The sequence below is a fragment of the Carcharodon carcharias genome, assembly GCF_017639515.1.
Source record: "Carcharodon carcharias isolate sCarCar2 chromosome 27 unlocalized genomic scaffold, sCarCar2.pri SUPER_27_unloc_1, whole genome shotgun sequence".
Taxonomy (NCBI): Eukaryota; Metazoa; Chordata; class Chondrichthyes; order Lamniformes; family Lamnidae; genus Carcharodon; species Carcharodon carcharias.
Genome location: NW_024470624.1, coordinates 6,207,601 through 6,231,613, shown reverse-complemented (window position 1 = coordinate 6,231,613; position 24,013 = coordinate 6,207,601). Strand labels below are relative to the sequence as shown.

The 24,013-nt window shown below is 57.3% G+C and overlaps 1 protein-coding gene across 1 annotated transcript in view; it reads left to right on the top strand.

Moving 5' to 3' along the window:
• The window catches only part of dhrs1 (dehydrogenase/reductase (SDR family) member 1), a 102,935-nt gene that overhangs the window by 27,727 nt on the left and 51,195 nt on the right, over positions 1 to 24,013 (top strand). The window contains exon 7 of the mRNA XM_041180769.1: positions 2,923 to 3,003. Coding sequence (XP_041036703.1) covers positions 2,923 to 3,003 — 81 coding nt within the window. The remainder of the gene's footprint in view (positions 1 to 2,922; positions 3,004 to 24,013) is intronic.

Below are 24,013 nucleotides of genomic sequence, written 5' to 3'. Positions count from 1 at the left end.
GGAAGAGCTGCTCCGTATCCACCCTGTCCGTGCCCCTCATAATCTTGTACACCTTGATCAGGTCGCCCCTCAGTCTTCTCTGCTCCAACGAAAACTACCCAAGTCTATCCAACCTCTCTTCATAACTTAAATGTTTCATCCCAGGCAACATCCTGGTGAATCTCCTCTGCACCCCCTCCAGTGCGATCATATCCTTCCTATAATGTGGCGACCAGAACTGCACACAGCACTCCAGCTGTGGCCCCACCAAGGTTCTGTACAACTCCAACATGACCTCCCTACCTTTGTAATCTATGGCCTCGATTGATAAAGGCAAGTGTCCCATATGCCTTTTTCACCACCCCACTAACATGCCCCTCCGCCTTCAGAGATCTATGGACACACACGCCAAGGTCCCTTTGTTCCTCAGAACTTCCTAGTGCCATGCTGTTCATTGAATACTTCCTTGTCAAATTACTCCTTCCAAAGTGTCTCACCTCACACTTTTCAGGGTTAAATTCCATCTGCCACTTATCTGCCCATTTGACCATCCCGTCTATATCTTCCTGTAGCCCAAGACACCCAACCTCACTGTTAACCACCCGGCCAATCTTTGTGTCATCCGGTAAACCTGGGAGCTAAAGGAAAAAAGAGTGAGTAAATTAAGGCAGTTAATATCAGCAGAGAAAAAGTAATGGAGAAACCTAAGGGACTAAAATTTGGCAAGTCCCCAGGGCCCGATGACCTATACCCTGGGGATCTAAAAGAGATGGCTGAAGGGATGATGAAAGCTCTGGCTATGATTTTCCAAAATCCCCTAGGTTCTGGAATGGCCCCAGCAGATTGGAAGTTATCAAAGATAACAACGCTATTGAAGGAAGGAGGGAGAGAGAAAGCAGGGAACTACTGGCCAGTTAGCCTGACAGCAGTCGCCAGGAAAGGGCAGGAAGATATTATTAAGGGAGTCTTAACAATGCACTTAGGAAATCGTAACATAATCAAAGTCAACAACAAGTGTCGCGAAAGGGAAATTGATCTTGACAAATTTATCAGGGCTATTTACGAGGATGTAACTGGTAGGGCGGATGAAGGGGAACCTGTAGATGTGGTAAACTTGGATTTCCAGAAGGCATCTGACAAGGTGCTACACGGAAGGTTGATAGGAAAGATAAAGGCTCTTGGCGTCGGGGGTAAGATATTAACATGGATAGAGGGTTGGTTGACGGGCAGGAAGCAAAGGGTAGACATAAGCAGGGCCTTATCAAGTTGGCAAGCTGTGACTAGTGGAGCGCCGCAGGGATCAGTGCCGGGGCCTGAGCCATTTACAATCTACATTGATGACCTGGATGAAGAGACGGTAAACGTACCTACTGGTGACGCAAAGCTGGGTGGGAAGGTAAGCTGTGAGGAGGACACAAAGAGGCTGCAAAGAGATATAGACAGTGAGTGGATGATGAGGTGGCAGACGCAGTGTAACGTGAGGAGGTGTGAAGTTATTGGCTTTTGGTCACAAGAATAGAAAAGCAGAACGTGCTTTCGAAGGTGTGAAACGTGTTGACGTACAGAGGGACTTGGGTGTGCCGGGGCAAGGGGGGACGCAGAAAGTTAGCATTGAAGGTGTAGCCAGCATTGAGGAAGGCAAATGGCCCTTTGGCCTTTATTGCGAGGGGGGTCGGAGCACAGGAATAAGGACATCTGGCTGAGATTGTTACAGGGTTTTGGTGAGACCGTGTCTGGAGCGGAGAGCGCTGTGCGGCTTTGGTCTCCGCGTTTGGAAGAAGGACAGACTCGCCTCGGAGGTGGAGCGGGGGGGAAGGTTCACTCAATCGGTCCCCGGGATGAGGGGGGTAGTGGAGGGGGTGGGGAGGAGGGGGTGGATTGTCCTGCGCCGAGAGGCTGAGTAAAACCGGGCTCGGATTCTCCGGGAATCGAGGAGAACGAGAGGCGACCTCGTCTGAAGGTGGGGGGGGGGGGAAGGGGTCGACAGGGCGGACGCCCAGAGATCGTTCCCCAGCTGGTCCCGGGGAACCTAAAACACCCGGGATGGAGTTGTGGGGGGGGGGGGGGGGGGTTGGGGTTTGCGGGGAGGTGAGGGGCAGAGTCTTGGGATGAGGGGGCCGGACATTTTGGGGACCGAGACGAGGAGAAATTTCTTCACTCGGAAGGGTTTGTGAATCTTTGGGATTCTCCACCCCAGGAGTTGGGGGGGGTGGGGGGGGGGGGATTACGGACGCCGCATCCCTGAAGACGTTTAAGGCCGGAGGACGGAGGGATTTTTCGGTCTCCAAGGGCATCGAGTGGGAGACCTGGCGGCGCAAGGGGTAGCGCCCCCTACCTCCGGGCCGGAGGCTCCAGGCCCAGGCCCCGCTCCCGGACTTGACGCCCACGCCAGGAGCGTTCCCGACGCAGCCGAGCAAGTCGGCCGGCAGCCCTGTAAAGCCTCCCGGCGGCGGGAGGGTTTGTTTCCTGGAAGGCGAGCGCAAGCCCCTGCGGCACTTTGCCGAGCGTATAAAGTTGACGGAGCGGTTAACGGTGGAAAGCCGTGGTCACCGAGGCCCTCTGAGGACACGGGACCTGAAGGAGGGAGGGAGGGAGGGAATCGAGGGATATGGGCAGCGGAGGGAGAGGGGGGGTGGGAGGAGAGGGGGTGGAGGGGAGGAAGTCCAAGTCGTCCAGACCAAGGGAGGTGAGGGGAGAGGGTGGGAGGCCCCCTGGCGGTGATGCCCTTGACCAGACTCTCCCTTTCTCCTGGTGACCCTTGGAAGGTGACCAGTTTAGGTGCAAACCTCGGGGAATTTCCGGAACATACGATGGTCGGAGCCCCCTCGTACCCCCGCCTCGCCTCGCCCCGCCTCCCGTCGGTACACCGCCCTCTCCCCCACCCTCACCCTCACTCCCCTCGTCTCTCTCTCTCTCTCTTTCTCTCTCTTCTCTGTCCGCCAGATAAGAACCTGATGAAGAAATCAGGCAAGGTGCTGATGACCTGCGACCTGGCCGCGCACTACGGAATCAAGGACGTGGACGGTGAGTCCGGCCAGGCCTCCTCGGTCAGGCCCCGCTGTTCAATCTCTTCAGCTGATTTGCTGTTTGACCGTCTGGGTCCCTCTTGGAGATGTTGGAAAGTTGTTGGGTGGTGGGGGTGGGGGTGGTGTGGCCATAGTGAGGATTGCAGCCTAGGGGACAGCAGGGAGAGGGATAGGAGGGAGGTAGAGGATGGAGACAGAAAAGGAAGGCGAGGGGAGGGAGAGAGATAGAGGGAGAAGGGGCAGTGAGAGTTCAAGTAGAGGCAGAGAGAGTGGGCGAGTAGGGGGCAGAGCGTGAGAGAGAAGGGGCAGAGAGTGAGCGAGTGGGGCAGAGTGAGTGAGCGAGAAGGGGCAGAGTGAGTGATCGAGAAGGGGCAGAGTGACTGAGTGAGTAGGGGCAGAGTGAGTGAGCGAGTAGGGGCAGAGTGTGGTCGAGTGGGGCAGAGTGTGGTCGAGTAGGGGCAGAGAGTGGTCGAGTAGGGGCAGAATGTGGGCGAGTAGGGGGCAGAGTGTGGGCGGGCGAGAGGAGGCAGAGTGTGGGTGAGTAGGGGACAGAGTGTGGGCGAGTGTGGGCGAGTAGGGGGCAGAGTGTGGGCGAGTAGGAGGCAGAGTGTGGGCGAGTAGGAGGCAGAGTGTGGGCGAGTAGGGGGCAGAGTGTGGGCGAGTAGGGGGCAGAGTGTGGGCGAGTAGGGGGCAGAGTGTGGGCGAGTAGGGGGCAGAGTGTGGGCGAGTAGGGGGCAGAGTGGGCGAGTAGGGGGCAGAGTGTGGGCGAGTAGGGGGCAGAGTGTGGGCGAGTAGGGGCAGAGTGAGTGAGCGGGTAGGGGGCAGAGTGCGGGCGAGTGGGGACAGAGTGCGGGCGAGTAGGGGACAGAGTGTGGTCGGGCGAGTGGGGGCAGAGTGTGGTCGGGCGAGTGGGGGCAGAGTGTGGGCGGGCGAGTGGGGGCAGAGTGTGGGCGGGCGAGTGGGGGCAGAGTGTGGGCGGGCGAGTGAGGGCAGAGTGGGGGCGGGCGAGTGAGGGCAGAGTGGGGGCGGGCGTGTGGGGGCAGAGCGTGGGCGAGAGAGTAGGGGCAGAGCACGGGCAAGAGAGCAGGGGCAGAGCGCGGGCGAGCGAGCAAGCAGGGGCAGGGAGTGAGAGTGTAGGGCCAGAGTGTGAGTGAGTAGAGGCGGAGAGAGTGAGTGAGTAGAGGCGGAGAGAGTGAGTGAGTAGAGGCGGAGAGAGTGTGGGCAGAGTGTGGGCGGGCGAGTGTGGGCAGAGTGTGGGCGGGCGAGTGTGGGCAGAGTGTGGGTGGGCGAGTGTGGGCGGGCGAGTGTGGGCAGAGTGTGGGCGGGCGAGTGGGGGCGGGCGAGTGGGGGCAGAGTGTGGGCGGGTGAGTGGGGGCAGAGTGTGGACGGGCGAGTGGGGGCAGAGTGTGGGCGAGAGAGTAGGGGCAGAGTGCGGGCGAGAGAGCAGGGGCAGAGCGCAGGCGAGCGAGCAAGCAGGGGCAGGGACTGAGAGTGTAGGGCCAGAGTGTGCGTGAGTACAGGCGGAGAGAGTGAGTGACTAGAGGCGGAGAGAGTGAGTGAGTAGAGGCAGAGAGAGTGAGTAAGTAGAGGCAGAGAGAGTGAGTGAATCGAGGCGGAGAGAGTGAGTGACTAGAGGCAGAGAGAGTGAGTGACTAGAGGCAGAGAGAGTGAGTGAGTAGAGTCGGAGAGAGTGAGAGATTAGGCGCAGAGAGAGTGAGTAGAGGCAGAGAGAGTGAGTGAGTAGAGGCAGAGAGAGTGAGTGAGTAGAGGCAGAGAGAGTGAGTGAGTAGAGGCAGAGAGAGTGAGTGAGTAGAGGCAGAGAGAGTGAGTGAGTAGAGGCAGAGAGAGTGAGTGAGTAGAGTCGGAGAGAGTGAGTGAGTAGCGACGGCGAGAGTGAGTGAGTAGCGGCAGCGAGAGTGAGTGATTAGGCGCAGAGGGAGTGAGAAGGGGCAGGGAGTGAGAGTGTAGGGCCAGAGTGTGAGTAGGTCGAGGCGGAGAGAGAGAGTGAGTAGAGGCGGAGAGAGTGAGTGAGTAGAGGCGGAGAGAGTGAGTGAGTAGAGGCGGAGAGAGTGAGTGAGTAGAGGCGGAGAGAGTGGGGGCAGAGTGTGGGCGGGCGAGTGTGGGCAGAGTGTGGGCGGGCGAGTGTGGGCAGAGTGTGGGCGGGCGAGTGTGGGCGGGCGAGTGGGGGCAGAGTGTGGGCGGGCGAGTGGGGGCAGAGTGTGGGCGGGCGAGTGGGGGCAGAGTGTGGGCGGGCGAGTGGGGGCAGAGTGTGGGCGAGAGAGTAGGGGCAGAGTGCGGGCGAGAGAGCAGGGGCAGAGCGCAGGCGAGCGAGCAAGCAGGGGCAGGGAGTGAGAGTGTAGGGCCAGAGTGTGAGTGAGTACAGGCGGAGAGAGTGAGTGACTAGAGGCGGAGAGAGTGAGTGAGTAGAGGCAGAGAGAGTGAGTAAGTAGAGGCAGAGAGAGTGAGTGAATCGAGGCAGAGAGAGTGAGTGACTAGAGGCAGAGAGAGTGAGTGAGTAGAGTCGGAGAGAGTGAGTGATTAGGCGCAGAGAGAGTGAGTAGAGGCAGAGAGAGTGAGTGAGTAGAGGCAGAGAGAGTGAGTGAGTAGAGGCAGAGAGAGTGAGTGAGTAGAGGCAGAGAGAGTGAGTGAGTAGGGGCAGAGAGAGTGAGTGAGTAGAGGCAGAGAGAGTGAGTGAGTAGAGTCGGAGAGAGTGAGTGAGTAGAGTCGGAGAGAGTGAGTGAGTAGAGTCGGAGAGAGTGAGTGAGTAGCGGCGGCGAGAGTGAGTAGCGGCAGCGAGAGTGAGTGATTAGGCGCAGAGGGAGTGAGAAGGGGCAGGGAGTGAGTGTGTAGGGCCAGTGTGTGAGTAGGTCGAGGCGGAGAGAGTGAGTGACTAGAGGCGGAGAGACTGAGTGACTAGAGGCGGAGAGAGTGAGTGACTAGAGGCGGAGAGAGTGAGTGACTAGAGGCGGAGAGAGTGAGTGACTAGAGGCGGAGAGAGTGAGTGACTAGAGGCGGAGAGAGTGAGTGACTAGAGGCGGAGAGAGTGAGTGACTAGAGGCAGAGAGAGTGAGTGAGGAGAGGCGGAGAGAGTGAGTGATTAGGCGCAGAGAGAGTGAGTACGGGCCAGAGTGTGAGTGAGTAGAGGCAGAGAGAGTGAGTGATTAGTCGCAGAGAGAGTGAGTAGAGGCGGAGAGAGTGAGTGAGTAGAGGCGGAGAGAGTGAGTGAGTAGAGGCGGAGAGCGTGAGTGAGTAGAGGCGGAGAGAGTGAGTGAGTAGAGACGGAGAGAGAGAGTGAGTAGAGGCAGAGAGAGAGAGTGAGTAGAGGCGGAGAGAGTGAGTGAGTAGAGGCGGAGAGAGTGAGTGAGTAGAGGCGGAGAGAGTGAGTGAGTAGAGGCGGAGAGAGTGAGTGAGTAGAGGCGGAGAGAGTGAGTGAGTAGCGGCGGAGAGAGTGAGTGAGTAGCGGCGGAGAGAGTGAGTGAATAGCGGCGGAGAGAGTGAGTGAATAGCGGCGGAGAGAGTGAGTGAATAGCGGCGGAGAGAGTGAGTGAGTAGCGGCGGAGAGAGTGAGTGAGTAGAGTCGGAGAGAGTGAGTGAATAGAGGCAGAGAGAGTGAGTGAGTGGAGGCAGAGAGAGTGAGTGAGTAGAGGCAGAGAGAGTGAGTGAGTAGAGGCAGAGGGAGTGAGTGAGTAGCGGCAGAGTGTGTGTGAGTAGAGGCAGAGAGAGTGAGTGATTAGGCGGAGAGAGTGAGTGATTAGGCGGAGAGAGTGAGTGAGTAGAGGCGGAGAGAGAAAGTGAGTAGAGGCGGAGAGAGAGTGAGTGAGTAGAGGCGGCGAGAGAAAGTGAGTAGAGGCGGAGAGAGAGAGTGAGTAGAGGCGGAGAGAGAGAGTGAGTAGAGGCGGAGAGAGTGAGTGAGTAGAGGCGGAGAGAGTGAGTGAATAGAGGCGGAGAGAGTGAGTGAGTAGAGGCGGAGAGAGTGAGTGAGTAGAGGCGGAGAGAGTGATTGAATAGAGGCGGAGAGAGTGAGTGAGTAGAGGCGGAGAGAGTGAGTGAGTAGAGGCGGAGAGAGTGAGTGAGTAGAGGCGGAGAGAGTGAGTGAGTAGCGGCGGAGAGAGTGAGTGAGTAGCGGCGGAGAGAGTGAGTGAGTAGCGGCGGAGAGAGTGAGTGAGTAGCGGCGGAGAGAGTGAGTGAGTAGCGGCGGAGAGAGTGAGTGAGTAGCGGCGGAGAGAGTGAGTGAGTAGCGGCGGAGAGAGTGAGTGAGTAGCGGCGGAGAGAGTGAGTGAGTAGCGGCGGAGAGAGTGAGTGAGTAGCGGCGGAGAGAGTGAGTGAGTAGCGGCGGAGAGAGTGAGTGAGTAGCGGCGGAGAGAGTGAGTGAGTAGCGGCGGAGAGAGTGAGTGAGTAGCGGCGGAGAGAGTGAGTGAGTAGCGGCGGAGAGAGTGAGTGAGTAGCGGCGGAGAGAGTGAGTGAGTAGCGGCGGAGAGAGTGAGTGAGTAGCGGCGGAGAGAGTGAGTGAGTAGCGGCGGAGAGAGTGAGTGAGTAGCGGCGGAGAGAGTGAGTGAGTAGCGGCGGAGAGAGTGAGTGAGTAGCGGCGGAGAGAGTGAGTGAGTAGAGGCGGAGAGAGTGAGTGAGTAGAGGCGGAGAGAGTGAGTGAGTAGAGTCGGAGAGAGTGAGTGATTAGGTGCAGAGAGAGTGAGTAGAGGCAGAGAGAGTGAGTGAGTAGAGGCAGAGAGAGTGAGTGAGTAGAGGCAGAGAGAGTGAGTGAGTAGAGGCAGCGAGAGTGAGTGAGTAGAGGCAGAGAGAGTGAGTGAGTAGAGGCAGAGAGAGTGAGTGAGTAGAGGCAGAGAGAGTGAGTGAGTAGAGTCGGAGAGAGTGAGTGAGTAGCGGTGGCGAGAGTGAGTGAGTAGCGGCAGCGAGAGTGAGTGATTAGGCGCAGAGGGAGTGAGAAGGGGCAGGGAGTGAGAGTGTAGGGCCAGAGTGTGAGTAGGTCGAGGCGGAGAGAGTGAGTGACTAGAGGCAGAGAGAGTGAGTGACTAGAGGCGGAGAGAGTGAGTGACTAGAGGCGGAGAGAGTGAGTGACTAGAGGCGGAGAGAGTGAGTGACTAGAGGCAGAGAGAGTGAGTGAGTAGAGGCGGAGAGAGTGAGTGATTAGGCGCAGAGAGAGTGAGTAGGGGCCAGAGTGTGAGTGAGTAGAGGCAGAGAGAGTGAGTGATTAGTCGCAGAGAGAGTGAGTAGAGGCGGAGAGAGTGAGTGAGTAGAGGCGGAGAGAGTGAGTGAGTAGAGGCGGAGAGCGTGAGTGAGTAGAGGCGGAGAGAGTGAGTGAGTAGAGGCGGAGAGAGTGAGTGAGTAGAGACGGAGAGAGTGAGTAGAGGCGGAGAGAGAGAGTGAGTAGAGGCGGAGAGAGTGAGTGAGTAGAGGCGGAGAGAGTGAGTGAGTAGAGGCGGAGAGAGTGAGTGAGTAGCGGCGGAGAGAGTGTGAGTAGCGGCGGAGAGAGTGAGTGAGTAGAGACGGAGAGAGTGAGTAGAGGCAGAGAGAGTGAGTGAGTAGAGGCGGAGAGAGTGAGTGAGTAGAGGCGGAGAGAGTGAGTGAGTAGCGGCGGAGAGAGTGAGTGAGTAGCGGCGGAGAGAGTGAGTGAGTAGCGGCGGAGAGAGTGAGTGAGTAGCGGCGGAGAGAGTGAGTGAGTAGCGGCGGAGAGAGTGAGTGAGTAGAGTCGGAGAGAGTGAGTGAGTAGCGCCAGAGTGTGAGTGAGTAGAGGCAGAGAGAGTGAGTGAGTGGAGGCAGAGAGAGTGAGTGAGTGGAGGCAGAGAGAGTGAGTGAGTAGAGGCAGAGAGAGTGAGTGAGTAGAGGCAGAGAGAGTGAGTGAGTAGAGGCAGAGAGAGTGAGTGAGTAGAGGCAGAGAGAGTGAGTGAGTAGCGGCAGAGTGTGTGTGAGTAGAGGCAGAGAGAGTGTGATTAGGCGGAGAGAGTGAGTGATTAGGGGGAGAGAGTGAGTGAGTAGAGGCGGAGAGAGAAAGTGAGTATAGGCGGAGAGGGAGTGAGTGAGTGGAGGCGGAGAGAGAAAGTGAGTAGAGGCGGAGAGAGAGAGTGAGTAGAGGCGGAGAGAGTGAGTGAGTAGAGGCGGAGAGAGTGAGTGAGTAGAGGCGGAGATAGTGAGTGAATAGAGGCGGAGAGAGTGAGTGAGTAGAGGCGGAGAGAGTGAGTGAGTAGCGGCGGAGAAAGTGAGTGAGTAGCGGCGGAGAGAGTGAGTGAGTAGCGGCGGAGAGAGTGAGTGAGTAGAGGCGGAGAGAGTGAGTGAGTAGCGGCGGCGAGAGTGAGTGAGTAGCGGCGGAGAGAGTGAGTGAGTAGAGGCGGAGAGAGTGAGTGAGTAGCGGCGGAGAGAGTGAGTGAGTAGCGGCGGAGAGAGTGAGTGAGTAGCGGCGGCGAGAGTGAGTGAGTAGCGGCGGCGAGAGTGAGTGAGTAGCGGCGGCGAGAGTGAGTGAGTAGCGGCGGCGAGAGTGAGTGAGTTGCGGCGGCGACAGTGAGTGAGTAGGCGCAGAGGGAGTGAGTAGGGGCAGGGAGTGAGAGTGTAGGGCCAGAGTGTGAGTGAGTAGAGGCAGAGAGAGTGAGTGAGTTGCGGCGGAGAGAGTGAGTGAGTAGCGGCGGAGAGAGTGAGTGAGTAGCGGCGGCGAGAGTGAGTGATTAGGCGCAGAGGGAGTGAGTAGGGGCAGGGAGTGAGAGTGTAGGGCCAGAGTGTGAGTGAGTCGAGGCGGAGAGAGTGAGTGATTAGAGGCGGAGAGAGTGAGTGACTAGAGGCAGAGAGAGTGAGTGAGTAGAGGCGGAGAGAGTGAGTGATTAGGCGCAGAGAGAGTGAGTAGGGGCCAGAGTGTGAGTGAGTAGAGGCGGAGAGAGTGAGTGAGTAGAGGCGGAGTGCGTGAGTGAGTAGAGGCGGAGAGCGTGAGTGAGTAGAGGCGGAGAGAGTGAGTGAGTAGAGGCGGAGAGAGGGAGTGAGTAGAGGCAGAGAGAGTGAGTGAGTAGAGGCGGAGAGAGTGAGTGAGTGGAGGCGGAGAGAGTGAGTGAGTAGCGGCAGAGAGAGTGAGTGAGTAGCGGCAGCTAGAGTGAGTGAGTAGCGGCAGCGAGAGTGAGTGAGTAGCGGCAGCGAGAGTAAGTGATTAGGCGCAGAGTGAGTGAGTAGGGGCAGGGAGTGAGAGTGTAGGGCCAGAGTGTGAGTGAGTAGAGGCAGAGAGTGAGTGAGGTGGAGAGAGTGAGTGAGTAGCGGCGGAGAGAGAGAGTGAGTAGAGGCGGAGAGAGTGAGTGAGTAGAGACGGAGAGAGTGAGTGAGTAGAGGCGGAGAGAGTGAGTGAGTAGCGGCGGCGAGAGTGAGTGAGTAGCGGCGGCGAGAGTGAGTGAGTAGCGGCGGAGAGAGTGAGTGACTAGAGGCAGAGAGAGTGAGTGAGTAGAGGCGGAGAGAGTGAGTGATTAGGCGCAGAGAGAGTGAGTAGGGGCCAGAGTGTGAGTGAGTAGAGGCAGAGAGAGTGAGTGAGTAGAGGCGGAGAGCGTGAGTGAGTAGAGGCGGAGAGCGTGAGTGAGTAGAGGCAGAGAGAGTGAGTGAGTAGAGGCGGAGAGAGTGAGTGAGTAGAGGCGGAGAGAGTGTGGGCAGAGTGTGGGCGGGCGAGTGTGGGCAGAGTGTGGGCGGGCGAGTGGGGGCGGGCGAGTGGGGGCAGAGTGTGAGCGGGCGAGTGTGGGCGGGCGAGTGGGGGCAGAGTGTGGGCGGGCGAGTGGGGGCAGAGTGTGGACGGGCGAGTGGGGGCAGAGTGTGGGCGAGAGAGTAGGGGCAGAGTGCGGGCGAGAGAGCAGGGGCAGAGCGCAGGCGAGCGAGCAAGCAGGGGCAGGGACTGAGAGTGTAGGGCCAGAGTGTGCGTGAGTACAGGCGGAGAGAGTGAGTGACTAGAGGCGGAGAGAGTGAGTGAGTAGAGGCAGAGAGAGTGAGTAAGTAGAGGCAGAGAGAGTGAGTGACTAGAGGCAGAGAGAGTGTGAGTAGAGTCGGAGAGAGTGAGTGATTAGGCGCAGAGAGAGTGAGTAGAGGCAGAGAGAGTGAGTGAGTAGAGGCAGAGAGAGTGAGTGAGTAGAGGCAGAGAGAGTGAGTGAGTAGAGGCAGAGAGAGTGAGTGAGTAGAGGCAGAGAGAGTGAGTGAGTAGAGGCAGAGAGAGTGAGTGAGTAGAGGCAGAGAGAGTGAGTGAGTAGAGGCAGAGAGAGTGAGTGAGTAGAGTCGGAGAGAGTGAGTGAGTAGCGGCGGCGAGAGTGAGTGACTAGCGGCAGCGAGAGTGAGTGATTAGGCGCAGAGGGAGTGAGAAGGGGCAGGGAGTGAGAGTGTAGGGCCAGAGTGTGAGTAGGTCAAGGCGGAGAGAGTGAGTGAGCAGAGGCGGAGAGAGTGAGTGAGTAGAGGCGGAGAGAGTGAGTGAGTAGAGGCGGAGAGAGTGAGTGAGTAGAGGCGGAGAGAGTGGGGGCAGAGTGTGGGCGAGAGAGTAGGGGCAGAGTGCGGGCAAGAGAGCAGGGGCAGAGCGCAGGCGAGCGAGCAAGCAGGGGCAGTGAGTGAGAGTGTAGGGCCAGAGTGTGAGTGAGTACAGGCGGAGAGAGTGAGTGAGTAGAGGCAGAGAGAGTGAGTAAGTAGAGGCAGAGAGAGTGAGTGAATCGAGGCAGAGAGAGTGAGTGACTAGAGGCAGAGAGAGTGAGTGAGTAGAGGCGGAGATAGTGAGTGAATAGAGGTGGAGAGAGTGAGTGAGTAGAGGCGGAGAGAGTGAGTGAGTAGCGGCGGAGAGAGTGAGTGAGTAGCGGCGGAGAGAGTGAGTGAGTAGCGGCGGAGAGAATGAGTGAGTAGCGGCGGAGAGAGTGAGTGAGTAGCGGCGGAGAGAGTGAGTGAGTAGCGGCGGAGAGAGTGAGTGAGTAGCGGCGGAGAGAGTGAGTGAGTAGCGGCGGAGAGAGTGAGTGAGTAGCGGCGGAGAGAGTGAGTGAGTAGCGGCGGAGAGAGTGAGTGAGTAGCGGCGGAGAGAGTGAGTGAGTAGCGGCGGAGAGAGTGAGTGAGTAGCGGCGGAGAGAGTGAGTGAGTAGCGGCGGAGAGAGTGAGTGAGTAGCGGCGGAGAGAGTGAGTGAGTAGCGGCGGAGAGAGTGAGTGAGTAGCGGCGGAGAGAGTGAGTGAGTAGCGGCGGAGAGAGTGAGTGAGTAGAGGCGGAGAGAGTGAGTGAGTAGAGTCGGAGAGAGTGAGTAGAGGCAGAGAGAGTGTGAGTAGAGGCAGAGAGAGTGAGTGAGTAGAGGCAGAGAGTGAGTGAGTAGAGGCAGAGAGAGTGAGTGAGTAGAGGCAGAGAGAGTGAGTGAGTAGAGGCAGAGAGAGTGAGTGAGTAGAGGCAGAGAGAGTGAGTGAGTAGAGTCGGAGAGAGTGAGTGAGTAGCGGCGGCGAGAGTGAGTGAGTAGCGGCAGCGAGAGTGAGTGATTAGGCGCAGAGGGAGTGAGAAGGGGCAGGGAGTGAGAGTGTAGGGCCAGAGTGTGAGTAGGTCGAGGCGGAGAGAGTGAGTGACTAGAGGCGGAGAGAGTGAGTTACTAGAGGCAGAGAGAGTGAGTGACTAGAGGCGGAGAGAGTGAGTGACTAGAGGCAGAGAGAGTGAGTGAGTAGAGGCGGAGAGAGTGAGTGATTAGGCGCAGAGAGAGTGAGTAGGGGCCAGAGTGTGAGTGAGTAGAGGCAGAGAGAGTGAGTAGAGGCGGAGAGAGTGAGTGAGTAGAGGCGGAGAGAGTGAGTGAGTAGAGACGGAGAGAGTGAGTAGAGGCGGAGAGAGAGAGTGAGTAGAGGCGGAGAGAGTGAGTGAGTAGAGGCGGAGAGAGTGAGTGAGTAGCGGCGGAGAGAGTGAGTGAGTAGCGGCGGAGAGAGTGAGTGAGTAGCGGCGGAGAGAGTGAGTGAGTAGCGGCGGAGAGAGTGAGTGAGTAGCGGCGGAGAGAGTGAGTGAGTAGCGTCGGAGAGAGTGAGTGAGTAGCGTCGGAGAGAGTGAGTGAGTAGCGCCAGAGTGTGAGTGAGTAGCGCCAGAGTGTGTGAGTAGAGGCAGAGAGAGTGAGTGAGTGGAGGCAGAGAGAGTGAGTGAGTAGAGGCAGAGAGAGTGAGTGAGTAGAGGCAGAGAGAGTGAGTGAGTAGAGGCAGAGAGAGTGAGTGAGTAGCGGCAGAGTGTGTGTGAGTAGAGGCAGAGAGAGTGAGTGATTAGGCGGAGAGAGTGAGTGATTAGGGGGAGAGAGTGAGTGAGTAGAGGCGGAGAGAGAAAGTGAATATAGGCGGAGAGGGAGTGAGTAGAGGGAGAGAGTGAGAGATTAGGCGCAGAGAGAGTGAGTAGGGGCCAGAGTGTGAGTGAGTAGAGGCAGAGAGTGAGTGAGTAGAGGTGGAGAGAGTGAGTGAGTAGAGGCTTAGAGAGTGAGTGAGTAGCGGCGGAGAGAGAGAGTGAGTAGAGGCGGAGAGAGTGAGTGAGTAGAGACGGAGAGAGTGAGTGAGTAGAGGCGGAGAGAGTGAGTGAGTAGCGGCGGCGAGACTGAGTGAGTAGTGGCGGTGAGAGTGAGTGAGTAGCGGCGGCGAGAGTGAGTGAGTAGCGGCGGAGAGAGTGAGTGAGTAGCGGCGGAGAGAGTGAGTGAGTAGAGGCGGAGAGAGTGAGTGAGTAGAGGCGGAGAGAGTGAGTGAGTAGAGTCGGAGAGAGTGAGTAGAGGCAGAGAGAGTGAGTGAGTAGAGGCAGAGAGAGTGAGTGAGTAGAGGCAGAGAGTGAGTGAGTAGAGGCAGAGAGAGTGAGTGAGTAGAGGCAGAGAGAGTGAGTGAGTAGAGGCAGAGAGAGTGAGTGAGTAGAGGCAGAGAGAGTGAGTGAGTAGAGTCGGAGAGAGTGAGTGAGTAGCGGCGGCGAGAGTGAGTGAGTAGCGGCAGCGAGAGTGAGTGATTAGGCGCAGAGGGAGTGAGAAGGGGCAGGGAGTGAGAGTGTAGGGCCAGAGTGTGAGTAGGTCGAGGCGGAGAGAGTGAGTGACTAGAGGCGGAGAGAGTGAGTTACTAGAGGCAGAGAGAGTGAGTGACTAGAGGCGGAGAGAGTGAGTGACTAGAGGCAGAGAGAGTGAGTGAGTAGAGGCGGAGAGAGTGAGTGATTAGGCGCAGAGAGAGTGAGTAGGGGCCAGAGTGTGAGTGAGTAGAGGCAGAGAGAGTGAGTAGAGGCGGAGAGAGTGAGTGAGTAGAGGCGGAGAGAGTGAGTGAGTAGAGACGGAGAGAGTGAGTAGAGGCGGAGAGAGAGAGTGAGTAGAGGCGGAGAGAGTGAGTGAGTAGAGGCGGAGAGAGTGAGTGAGTAGCGGCGGAGAGAGTGAGTGAGTAGCGGCGGAGAGAGTGAGTGAGTAGCGGCGGAGAGAGTGAGTGAGTAGCGGCGGAGAGAGTGAGTGAGTAGCGGCGGAGAGAGTGAGTGAGTAGCGTCGGAGAGAGTGAGTGAGTAGCGTCGGAGAGAGTGAGTGAGTAGCGCCAGAGTGTGAGTGAGTAGCGCCAGAGTGTGTGAGTAGAGGCAGAGAGAGTGAGTGAGTGGAGGCAGAGAGAGTGAGTGAGTAGAGGCAGAGAGAGTGAGTGAGTAGAGGCAGAGAGAGTGAGTGAGTAGAGGCAGAGAGAGTGAGTGAGTAGAGGCAGAGTGTGTGTGAGTAGAGGCAGAGAGAGTGAGTGATTAGGCGGAGAGAGTGAGTGATTAGGGGGAGAGAGTGAGTGAGTAGAGGCGGAGAGAGAAAGTGAATATAGGCGGAGAGGGAGTGAGTAGAGGGAGAGAGTGAGAGATTAGGCGCAGAGAGAGTGAGTAGGGGCCAGAGTGTGAGTGAGTAGAGGCAGAGAGTGAGTGAGTAGAGGTGGAGAGAGTGAGTGAGTAGAGGCTTAGAGAGTGAGTGAGTAGCGGCGGAGAGAGAGAGTGAGTAGAGGCGGAGAGAGTGAGTGAGTAGAGACGGAGAGAGTGAGTGAGTAGAGGCGGAGAGAGTGAGTGAGTAGCGGCGGCGAGACTGAGTGAGTAGTGGCGGTGAGAGTGAGTGAGTAGCGGCGGCGAGAGTGAGTGAGTAGGCGCAGAGGGAGTGAGTAGGGGCAGGGAGTGAGAGTGTAGGGCCAGAGTGTGAGTGAGTAGAGGCAGAGAGAGTGAGTGAGTAGAGGCAGAGAGAGTGAGTGAGTAGAGGCAGAGAGAGTGAGTGAGTAGCGGCAGAATGTGTGTGAGTAGAGGCAGAGAGAGTGAGTGATTAGGCGGAGAGAGTGAGTGATTAGGCAGAGAGAGTGAGTGAGTAGAGGCGGAGAGCGAAAGTGAGTAGAGGTGGAGAGAGAGTGAGTGAGTAGAGGCGGAGAGAGAGTGAGTAGAGGCGGAGAGAGAGAGTGAGTAGAGGCGGAGAGAGAGAGTGAGTAGAGGCGGAGAGAGTGAGTGAGTAGAGGCGGAGAGAGTGAGTGAGTAGAGGCGGAGAGAGTGTGAGTAGCGGCGGAGAGAGTGTGATTAGCGGCGGAGAGAGTGAGTGAGTAGCGGCGGAGAGAGTGAGTGAGTAGAGTCGGATAGAGTGAGTGAGTAGCGCCACAGTGTGAGTGAGTAGAGGCAGAGAGAGTGAGTGAGTAGCGGCAGAGTGTGTGTGAGCAGAGGCAGAGAGAGTGAGTGATTAGGCGGAGAGAGTGAGTGATTAGGCGGAGAGAGTGAGTGATTATGCGGAGAGAGTGAGTGAGTAGAGGCGGAGAGAGAAAGTGAGTAGAGGCGGAGAGTGAGTGAGTGAGTAGAGGCGGAGAGAGTGAGTGAGTAGAGGCGGAGATAGTGAGTGAATAGAGGCGGAGAGAGTGAGTGAGTAGAGGCGGAGAGAGTGAGTGAGTAGAGGCGGAGAGAGTGAGTGAGTAGAGGCGGAGAGAGTGAGTGAGTAGAGGCGGAGAGAGTGAGTGAGTAGCGGCGGAGAGAGTGAGTGAGTAGCGGCGGAGAGAGTGAGTGAGTTGCGGCGGAGAGAGTGAGTGAGTTGCGGCGGAGAGAGTGAGTGAATAGCGGCGGAGAGAGTGAGTGAATAGCGGCGGAGAGAGTGAGTGAGTAGCGGCAGCGAGAGTGAGTGAGTAGCGGCAGAGAGAGTGAGTGAGTAGCGGCGGAGAGAGGGTGAGTAGCGGCGGAGAGAGTGAGTGAATAGCGGCGGAGAGAGTGAGTGAGTAGCGGCGGAGCGAGTGAGTGAGTAGCGGCGGAGAGAGTGAGTGAGTAGCGGCGGAGAGAGTGAGTGAGTAGAGGCGGAGAGAGTGAGTGAGTAGAGTCGGAGAGAGTGAGTGATTAGGCGCAGATAGAGTGAGTAGAGGCAGAGAGAGTGAGTGAGTAGAGGCAGAGAGAGTGAGTGAGTAGAGGCAGAGAGAGTGAGTGAGTAGAGGCAGAGAGAGTGAGTGAGTAGAGGCAGAGAGAGTGAGTGAGTAGAGGCAGAGAGAGTGAGTGAGTAGAGTCGGAGAGAGTGAGTGAGTAGCGGCGGCGAGAGTGAGTGAGTAGCGGCGGCGAGAGTGAGTGATTAGGCGCAGAGGGAGTGAGAAGGGGCAGGGAGTGAGAGTGTAGGGCCAGAGGGTGAGTAGGTCGAGGCGGAGAGAGTGAGTGACTAGAGGCGGAGAGAGTGAGTGACTAGAGGCAGAGTGAGTGACTAGAGGCGGAGAGAGTGAGTGACTAGAGGCGGAGAGAGTGAGTGACTAGAGGCAGAGAGAGTGAGTGAGTAGAGGCGGAGAGAGTGAGTAATTAGGCGCAGAGAGAGTGAGTAGGGGCCAGAGTGTGAGTGAGTAGAGGCAGAGAGAGTGAGTAATTAGTCGCAGAGAGAGTGAGTAGAGGCGGAGAGAGTGAGTGAGTAGAGGCGGAGAGAGTGAGTGAGTAGAGGCGGAGAGCGTGAGTGAGTAGAGGCGGAGAGAGTGAGTGAGTAGAGGCGGAGAGAGTGAGTGAGTAGAGGCGGAGAGAGTGAGTGAGTAGAGGCGGAGAGAGTGAGTGAGTAGAGACGGAGAGAGTGAGTAGAGGCGGAGAGAGAGAGTGAGTAGAGGCGGAGAGAGAGAGTGAGTAGAGGCGGAGAGAGTGAGTGAGTAGAGGCGGAGAGAGTGAGTGAGTAGAGGCGGAGAGAGTGAGTGAGTAGCGGCGGAGAGAGTGAGTGAGTAGCGGCGGAGAGAGTGAGTGAGTAGCGGCGGAGAGAGTGAGTGAGTAGCGGCGGAGAGAGTGAGTGAGTAGCGGCGGAGAGAGTGAGTGAGTAGCGGCGGAGAGAGTGAGTGAGTAGCGGCGGAGAGAGAGTGAGTAGCGGCGGAGAGAGTGAGTGAGTAGCGGCGGAGAGAGTGAGTGAGTCGGAGAGAGTGAGTGAGTAGCGCCAGAGTGTGAGTGAGTAGAGGCAGAGAGAGTGAGTGAGTGGAGGCAGAGAGAGTGAGTGAGTAGAGGCAGAGAGAGTGAGTGAGTAGAGGCAGAGAGAGTGAGTGAGTAGCAGCAGAGTGTGTGTGATTAGAGGCAGAGAGAGTGAGTGAGTAGAGGGGGAGAGAGTGAGTGAGTTGAGGCGGAGAGAGTGTGGGCGGGCGAGTGTGGGTAGAGTGTGGGCGGGTGAGTGTGGGTAGAGTGTGGGCGGGCGAGTGTGGGCACAGTGTGGGCGGGCGAGTGTGGGCAGAGTGTGGGCGAGAGAGTAGGTGCAGAGCACGGGCGAGAGAGCAGGGGCAGAGCGCAGGCGAGCGAGCAAGCAGGGGCAGGGAGTGAGAGTGTAGGGCCAGAGTGTGAGTGTGTACAGGCGGAGAGAGTGAGTGAGTAGAGGCGGAGAGAGTGAGTGAGTCGAGGCAGAGAGAGTGAGTGAGTCGAGGCGGAGAGAGTGAGTGACTAGAGGCAAAGAGAGTGAGTGAGTAGAGTCGGAGAGAGTGAATGATTAGGCGCAGAGAGAGTGAGTTGAGGCAGAGAGTGTGAGTGAGTTGAGGCAGAGAGAGTGAGTGAGTTGAGGCAGAGAGAGTGAGTGAGTTGAGGCAGAGAGAGTGAGTGAGTAGAGGCAGAGAGAGTGAGTGATCAGGCGCAGAGAGAGTGAGTAGAGGTAGAGTGAGTGAGTAGAGGTAGAGAGAGTGAGTGAGTAGAGGCAGAGTGAGTGAGTGAGTAGAGTCGGAGAGAGTGAGTGAGTAGCGGCAGAGTGTGTGTGAGTAGAGGGAGAGAGTGAGAGATTAGGCGCAGAGAGAGTGAGTAGGGGCCAGAGTGTGAGTGAGTAGAGGCGGAGAGAGTGTGAGTAGAGGCGGAGAGAGGGAGTGAGTAGAGGCAGAGAGAGTGAGTGAGTAGAGGCGGAGAGAGTGAGTGAGTAGAGGCGGAGAGAGTGAGTGAGTGGAGGCGGAGAGAGTGAGTGAGTAGCGGCAGAGAGAGTGAGTGAGTAGCGGCAGCTAGAGTGAGTGAGTAGCGGCAGCGAGAGTGAGTGAGTAGGGGCAGGGAGTGAGAGTGTAGGGCCAGAGTGTGTGAGTAGAGGCAGAGAGTGAGTGAGGTGGAGAGAGTGAGTGAGTAGAGGCGGAGAGAGTGAGTGAGTAGCGGCGGAGAGAGTGAGTGAGTAGCGGCGGAGAGAGAGAGTGAGTAGAGGCGGAGAGAGTGAGTGAGTAGAGACGGAGAGAGTGAGTGAGTAGAGGCGGAGAGAGTGAGTGAGTAGCGGCGGCGACAGTGAGTGAGTAGCGGCGGCGAGAGTGTGTGAGTAGGCGCAGAGGGAGTGAGTAGGGGCAGGGAGTGAGAGTGTAGGGCCAGAGTGTGAGTGAGTAGAGGCAGAGAGAGTGAGTGAGTAGAGGCAGAGAGAGTGAGTGAGTAGAGGCAGAGAGAGTGAGTGAGTAGAGGCAGAGAGAGTGAGTGAGTAGCGGCAGAATGTGTGTGAGTAGAGGCAGAGAGAGTGAGTGATTAGGCGGAGAGAGTGAGTGATTAGGCAGAGAGAGTGAGTGATTAGGCAGAGAAAGTGAGTGAGTAGAGGCGGAGAGAGAGAGTGAGTAGAGGCGGAGAGAGAGTGAGTGAGTAGAGGCGGAGAGAGTGAGTGAGTAGAGGCGGAGAGAGTGAGTGAGTAGCGGCGGAGAGAGTGTGAGTAGCAGCGGAGAGAGTGAGTGAGTAGCGGCGGAGAGAGTGAGTGAGTAGAGTCGGATAGAGTGAGTGAGTAGCGCCACAGTGTGAGTGAGTAGAGGCAGAGAGAGTGAGTGAGTAGCGGCAGAGTGTGTGTGAGTAGAGGCAGAGAGAGTGAGTGATTAGGCGGAGAGAGTGAGTGATTATGCGGAGAGAGTGAGTGAGTAGAGGCGGAGAGAGAAAGTGAGTAGAGGCGGAGAGTGAGTGAGTGAGTAGAGGCGGAGAGAGTGAGTGAGTAGAGGCGGAGATAGTGAGTGAATAGAGGCGGAGAGAGTGAGTGAGTAGAGGCGGAGAGAGTGAGTGAGTAGAGGCGGAGAGAGTGAGTGAGTAGAGGCGGAGAGAGTGAGTGAGTAGAGGCGGAGAGAGTGAGTGAGTAGCGGCGGAGAGAGTGAGTGAGTAGCGGCGGAGGGAGTGAGTGAGTAGCGGTGGAGAGAGTGAGTGAGTTGCGGCGGAGAGAGTGAGTGAGTAGCGGCGGAGAGAGTGAGTGAATAGCGGCGGAGAGAGTGAGTGAATAGCGGCGGAGAGAGTGAGTGAGTAGCGGCAGCGAGAGTGAGTGAGTAGCGGCAGAGAGAGTGAGTGAGTAGCGGCGGAGAGAGAGTGAGTAGCGGCGGAGAGAGTGAGTGAATAGCGGCGGAGAGAGTGAGTGAGTAGCGGCGGAGCGAGTGAGTGAGTAGCGGCGGAGAGAGTGAGTGAGTAGCGGCGGAGAGAGTGAGTGAGTAGAGGCGGAGAGAGTGAGTGAGTAGAGTCGGAGAGAGTGAGTGATTAGGCGCAGATAGAGTGAGTAGAGGCAGAGAGAGTGAGTGAGTAGAGGCAGAGAGAGTGAGTGAGTAGAGGCAGAGAGAGTGAGTGAGTAGAGGCAGAGAGAGTGAGTGAGTAGAGGCAGAGAGAGTGAGTGAGTAGAGTCGGAGAGAGTGAGTGAGTAGCGGCGGCGAGAGTGAGTGAGTAGCGGCAGCGAGAGTGAGTGATTAGGCGCAGAGGGAGTGAGAAGGGGCAGGGAGTGAGAGTGTAGGGCCAGAGTGTGAGTAGGTCGAGGCGGAGAGAGTGAGTGACTAGAGGCGGAGAGAGTGAGTGACTAGAGGCAGAGAGAGTGAGTGACTAGAGGCGGAGAGAGTGAGTGACTAGAGGCGGAGAGAGTGAGTGACTAGAGGCAGAGAGAGTGAGTGAGTAGAGGCGGAGAGAGTGAGTAATTAGGCGCAGAGAGAGTGAGTAGGGGCCAGAGTGTGAGTGAGTAGAGGCAGAGAGAGTGAGTGATTAGTCGCAGAGAGAGTGAGTAGAGGCGGAGAGAGTGAGTGAGTAGAGGCGGAGAGAGTGAGTGAGTAGAGGCGGAGAGCGTGAGTGAGTAGAGGCGGAGAGAGTGAGTGAGTAGAGGCGGAGAGAGTGAGTGAGTAGAGGCGGAGAGAGTGAGTGAGTAGAGGCGGAGAGAGTGAGTGAGTAGAGACGGAGAGAGTGAGTAGAGGCGGAGAGAGAGAGTGAGTAGAGGCGGAGAGAGAGAGTGAGTAGAGGCGGAGAGAGAGAGTGAGTAGAGGCGGAGAGAGAGAGTGAGTAGAGGCGGAGAGAGTGAGTGAGTAGAGGCGGAGAGAGTGAGTGAGTAGCGGCGGGGAGAGTGAGTGAGTAGCGGCGGAGAGAGTGAGTGAGTAGCGGCGGAGAGAGTGAGTGAGTAGCGGCGGAGAGAGTGAGTGAGTAGCGGCGGAGAGAGTGAGTGAGTAGCGGCGGAGAGAGTGAGTGAGTAGCGGCGGAGAGAGTGAGTGAGTAGCGGCGGAGAGAGTGAGTGAGTAGCGGCGGAGAGAGTGAGTGAGTAGCGGCGGAGAGAGTGAGTGAGTAGCGGCGGAGAGAGTGAGTGAGTAGCGGCGGAGAGAGTGAGTGAGTCGGAGAGTGTGAGTGAGTAGAGGCAGAGAGAGTGAGTGAGTGGAGGCAGAGAGAGTGAGTGAGTAGAGGCAGAGAGAGTGAGTGAGTAGAGGCAGAGAGAGTGAGTGAGTAGCAGCAGAGTGTGTGTGATTAGAGGCAGAGAGAGTGAGTGAGTAGAGGCGGAGAGAGTGAGTGAGTTGAGGCGGAGAGAGTGTGGGCGGGCGAGTGTGGGTAGAGTGTGGGCGGGTGAGTGTGGGTAGAGTGTGGGCGGGCGAGTGTGGGCACAGTGTGGGCGGGCGAGTGTGGGCAGAGTGTGGGCGAGAGAGTAGGTGCAGAGCACGGGCGAGAGAGCAGGGGCAGAGCGCAGGCGAGCGAGCAAGCAGGGGCAGGGAGTGAGAGTGTAGGGCCAGAGTGTGAGTGTGTACAGGCGGAGAGAGTGAGTGAGTAGAGGCGGAGAGAGTGAGTGAGTCGAGGCAGAGAGAGTGAGTGAGTCGAGGCGGAGAGAGTGAGTGACTAGAGGCAAAGAGAGTGAGTGAGTAGAGTCGGAGAGAGTGAATGATTAGGCGCAGAGAGAGTGAGTTGAGGCAGAGAGTGTGAGTGAGTTGAGGCAGAGAGAGTGAGTGAGTTGAGGCAGAGAGAGTGAGTGAGTTGAGGCAGAGAGAGTGAGTGAGTAGAGGCAGAGAGAGTGAGTGATCAGGCGCAGAGAGAGTGAGTAGAGGTAGAGTGAGTGAGTAGAGGTAGAGAGAGTGAGTGAGTAGAGGCAGAGTGAGTGAGTGAGTAGAGTCGGAGAGAGTGAGTGAGTAGCGGCAAAGTGTGTGTGAGTAGAGGGAGAGAGTGAGAGATTAGGCGCAGAGAGAGTGAGTAGGGGCCAGAGTGTGAGTGAGTAGAGGCGGAGAGAGTGTGAGTAGAGGCGGAGAGAGGGAGTGAGTAGAGGCAGAGAGAGTGAGTGAGTGGAGGCGGAGAGAGTGAGTGAGTGGAGGCGGAGAGAGTGAGTGAGTAGCGGCAGAGAGAGTGAGTGAGTAGCGGCAGCTAGAGTGAGTGAGTAGCGGCAGCGAGAGTGAGTGAGTAGGGGCAGGGAGTGAGAGTGTAGGGCCAGAGTGTGTGAGTAGAGGCAGAGAGTGAGTGAGGTGGAGAGAGTGAGTGAGTAGAGGCGGAGAGAGTGAGTGAGTAGCAGCGGAGAGAGTGAGTGAGTAGCGGCGGAGAGAGAGAGTGAGTAGAGGCGGAGAGAGTGAGTGAGTAGAGACGGAGAGAGTGAGTGAGTAGAGGCGGAGAGAGTGAGTGAGTAGCGGCGGCGAGAGTGAGTGAGTAGCGGCGGCGAGAGTGTGTGAGTAGGCGCAGAGGGAGTGAGTAGGGGCAGGGAGTGAGAGTGTAGGGCCAGAGTGTGAGTGAGTAGAGGCAGAGAGAGTGAGTGAGTAGAGGCAGAGAGAGTGAGTGAGTAGAGGCAGAGAGAGTGAGTGAGTAGAGGCAGAGAGAGTGAGTGTGTAGAGGCAGAGAGAGTGAGTGAGTAGCGGCAGAATGTGTGTGAGTAGAGGCAGAGAGAGTGAGAGATTAGGCGGAGAGAGTGAGTGATTAGGCAGAGAGAGTGAGTGAGTAGAGGCGGAGAGAGAAAGTGAGTAGAGGCGGAGAGAGAAAGTGAGTAGAGGTGGAGAGAGAGTGAGTGAGTAGAGGCGGAGAGAGAGTGAGTAGAGGCGGAGAGAGAGAGTGAGTAGAGGCGGAGAGAGTGAGTGAGTAGAGGCGGAGAGAGTGAGTGAGTAGAGGCGGAGAGAGTGAGTGAGTAGAGGCGGAGAGAGTGAGTGAGTAGCGGCGGAGTGAGTGAGTAGCGGCGGAGAGAGTGAGTGAGTAGCGGCGGAGAGAGTGAGTGAGTAGCGGCGGAGAGAGTGAGTGAGTAGAGTCGGATAGAGTGAGTGAGTAGCGCCACAGTGTGAGTGAGTAGAGGCAGAGAGAGTGAGTGAGTAGCGGCAGAGTGTGTGTGAGTAGAGGCAGAGAGAGTGAGTGATTAGGCGGAGAGAGTGAGTGATTATGCGGAGAGAGTGAGTGAGTAGAGGCGGAGAGAGAAAGTTAGTAGAGGCGGAGAGAGAGTGAGTGAGTCGAGGCGGAGAGAGAGAGTGAGTAGAGGCGGAGAGAGAGAGTGAGTAGAGGCGGAGAGTGAGTGAGTAGAGGCGGACAGAGTGAGTGAGTAGAGGCGGAGATAGTGAGTGAATAGAGGCGGAGAGAGTGAGTGAGTAGAGGCGGAGAGAGTGAGTGAGTAGAGGCGGAGATAGTGAGTGAGTAGAGGCGGAGAGAGTGAGTGAGTAGAGGCGGAGAGAGTGAGTGAGTAGAGGCGGAGAGAGTGAGTGAGTAGCGGCGGAGAGAGTGAGTGAGTAGCGGCGGAGAGAGTGAGTGAGTAGCGGCGGAGAGAGTGAGTGAGTTGCGGCGGAGAGAGTGAGTGAGTAGCGGCGGAGAGAGTGAGTGAATAGCGGCGGAGAGAGTGAGTGAGTAGCGGCAGAGGGAGTGAGTGAGTAGCGGCAGAGAGAGTGAGTGAGTAGCGACAGAGAGAGTGAGTGAGTAGCGGCGGAGAGAGAGTGAGTAGCGGCGGAGAGAGTGAGTGAGTAGCGGCGGAGAGAGTGAGTGAGTAGAGTCGGAGACAGTGAGTGATTAGGCGCAGATAGAGTGAGTAGAGGCAGAGAGAGTGAGTGAGTAGAGGCAGAGAGAGTGAGTGAGTAGAGGCAGAGAGAGTGAGTGAGTAGAGGCAGAGAGAGTGAGTGAGTAGAGTCGGAGAGAGTGAGTGAGTAGCGGCGGCGAGAGTGAGTGAGTAGCGGCAGCGAGAGTGAGTGATTAGGCGCAGAGGGAGTGAGAAGGGGCAGGGAGTGAGAGTGTAGGGCCAGAGTGTGAGTAGGTCGAGGCGCAGAGAGTGAGTGACTAGAGGCGGAGAGAGTGAGTGACTAGAGGCGGAGAGAGTGAGTGACTAGAGGCGGAGAGAGTGAGTGACTAGAGGCAGAGAGAGTGAGTGAGTTGAGGCGGAGAGAGTGAGTGAGTTGAGGCGGAGAGAGTGAGTGATTAGGCGCAGAGAGAGTGAGTAGGGGCCAGAGTGTGAGTGAGTAGAGACAGAGAGAGTGAGTGATTAGTC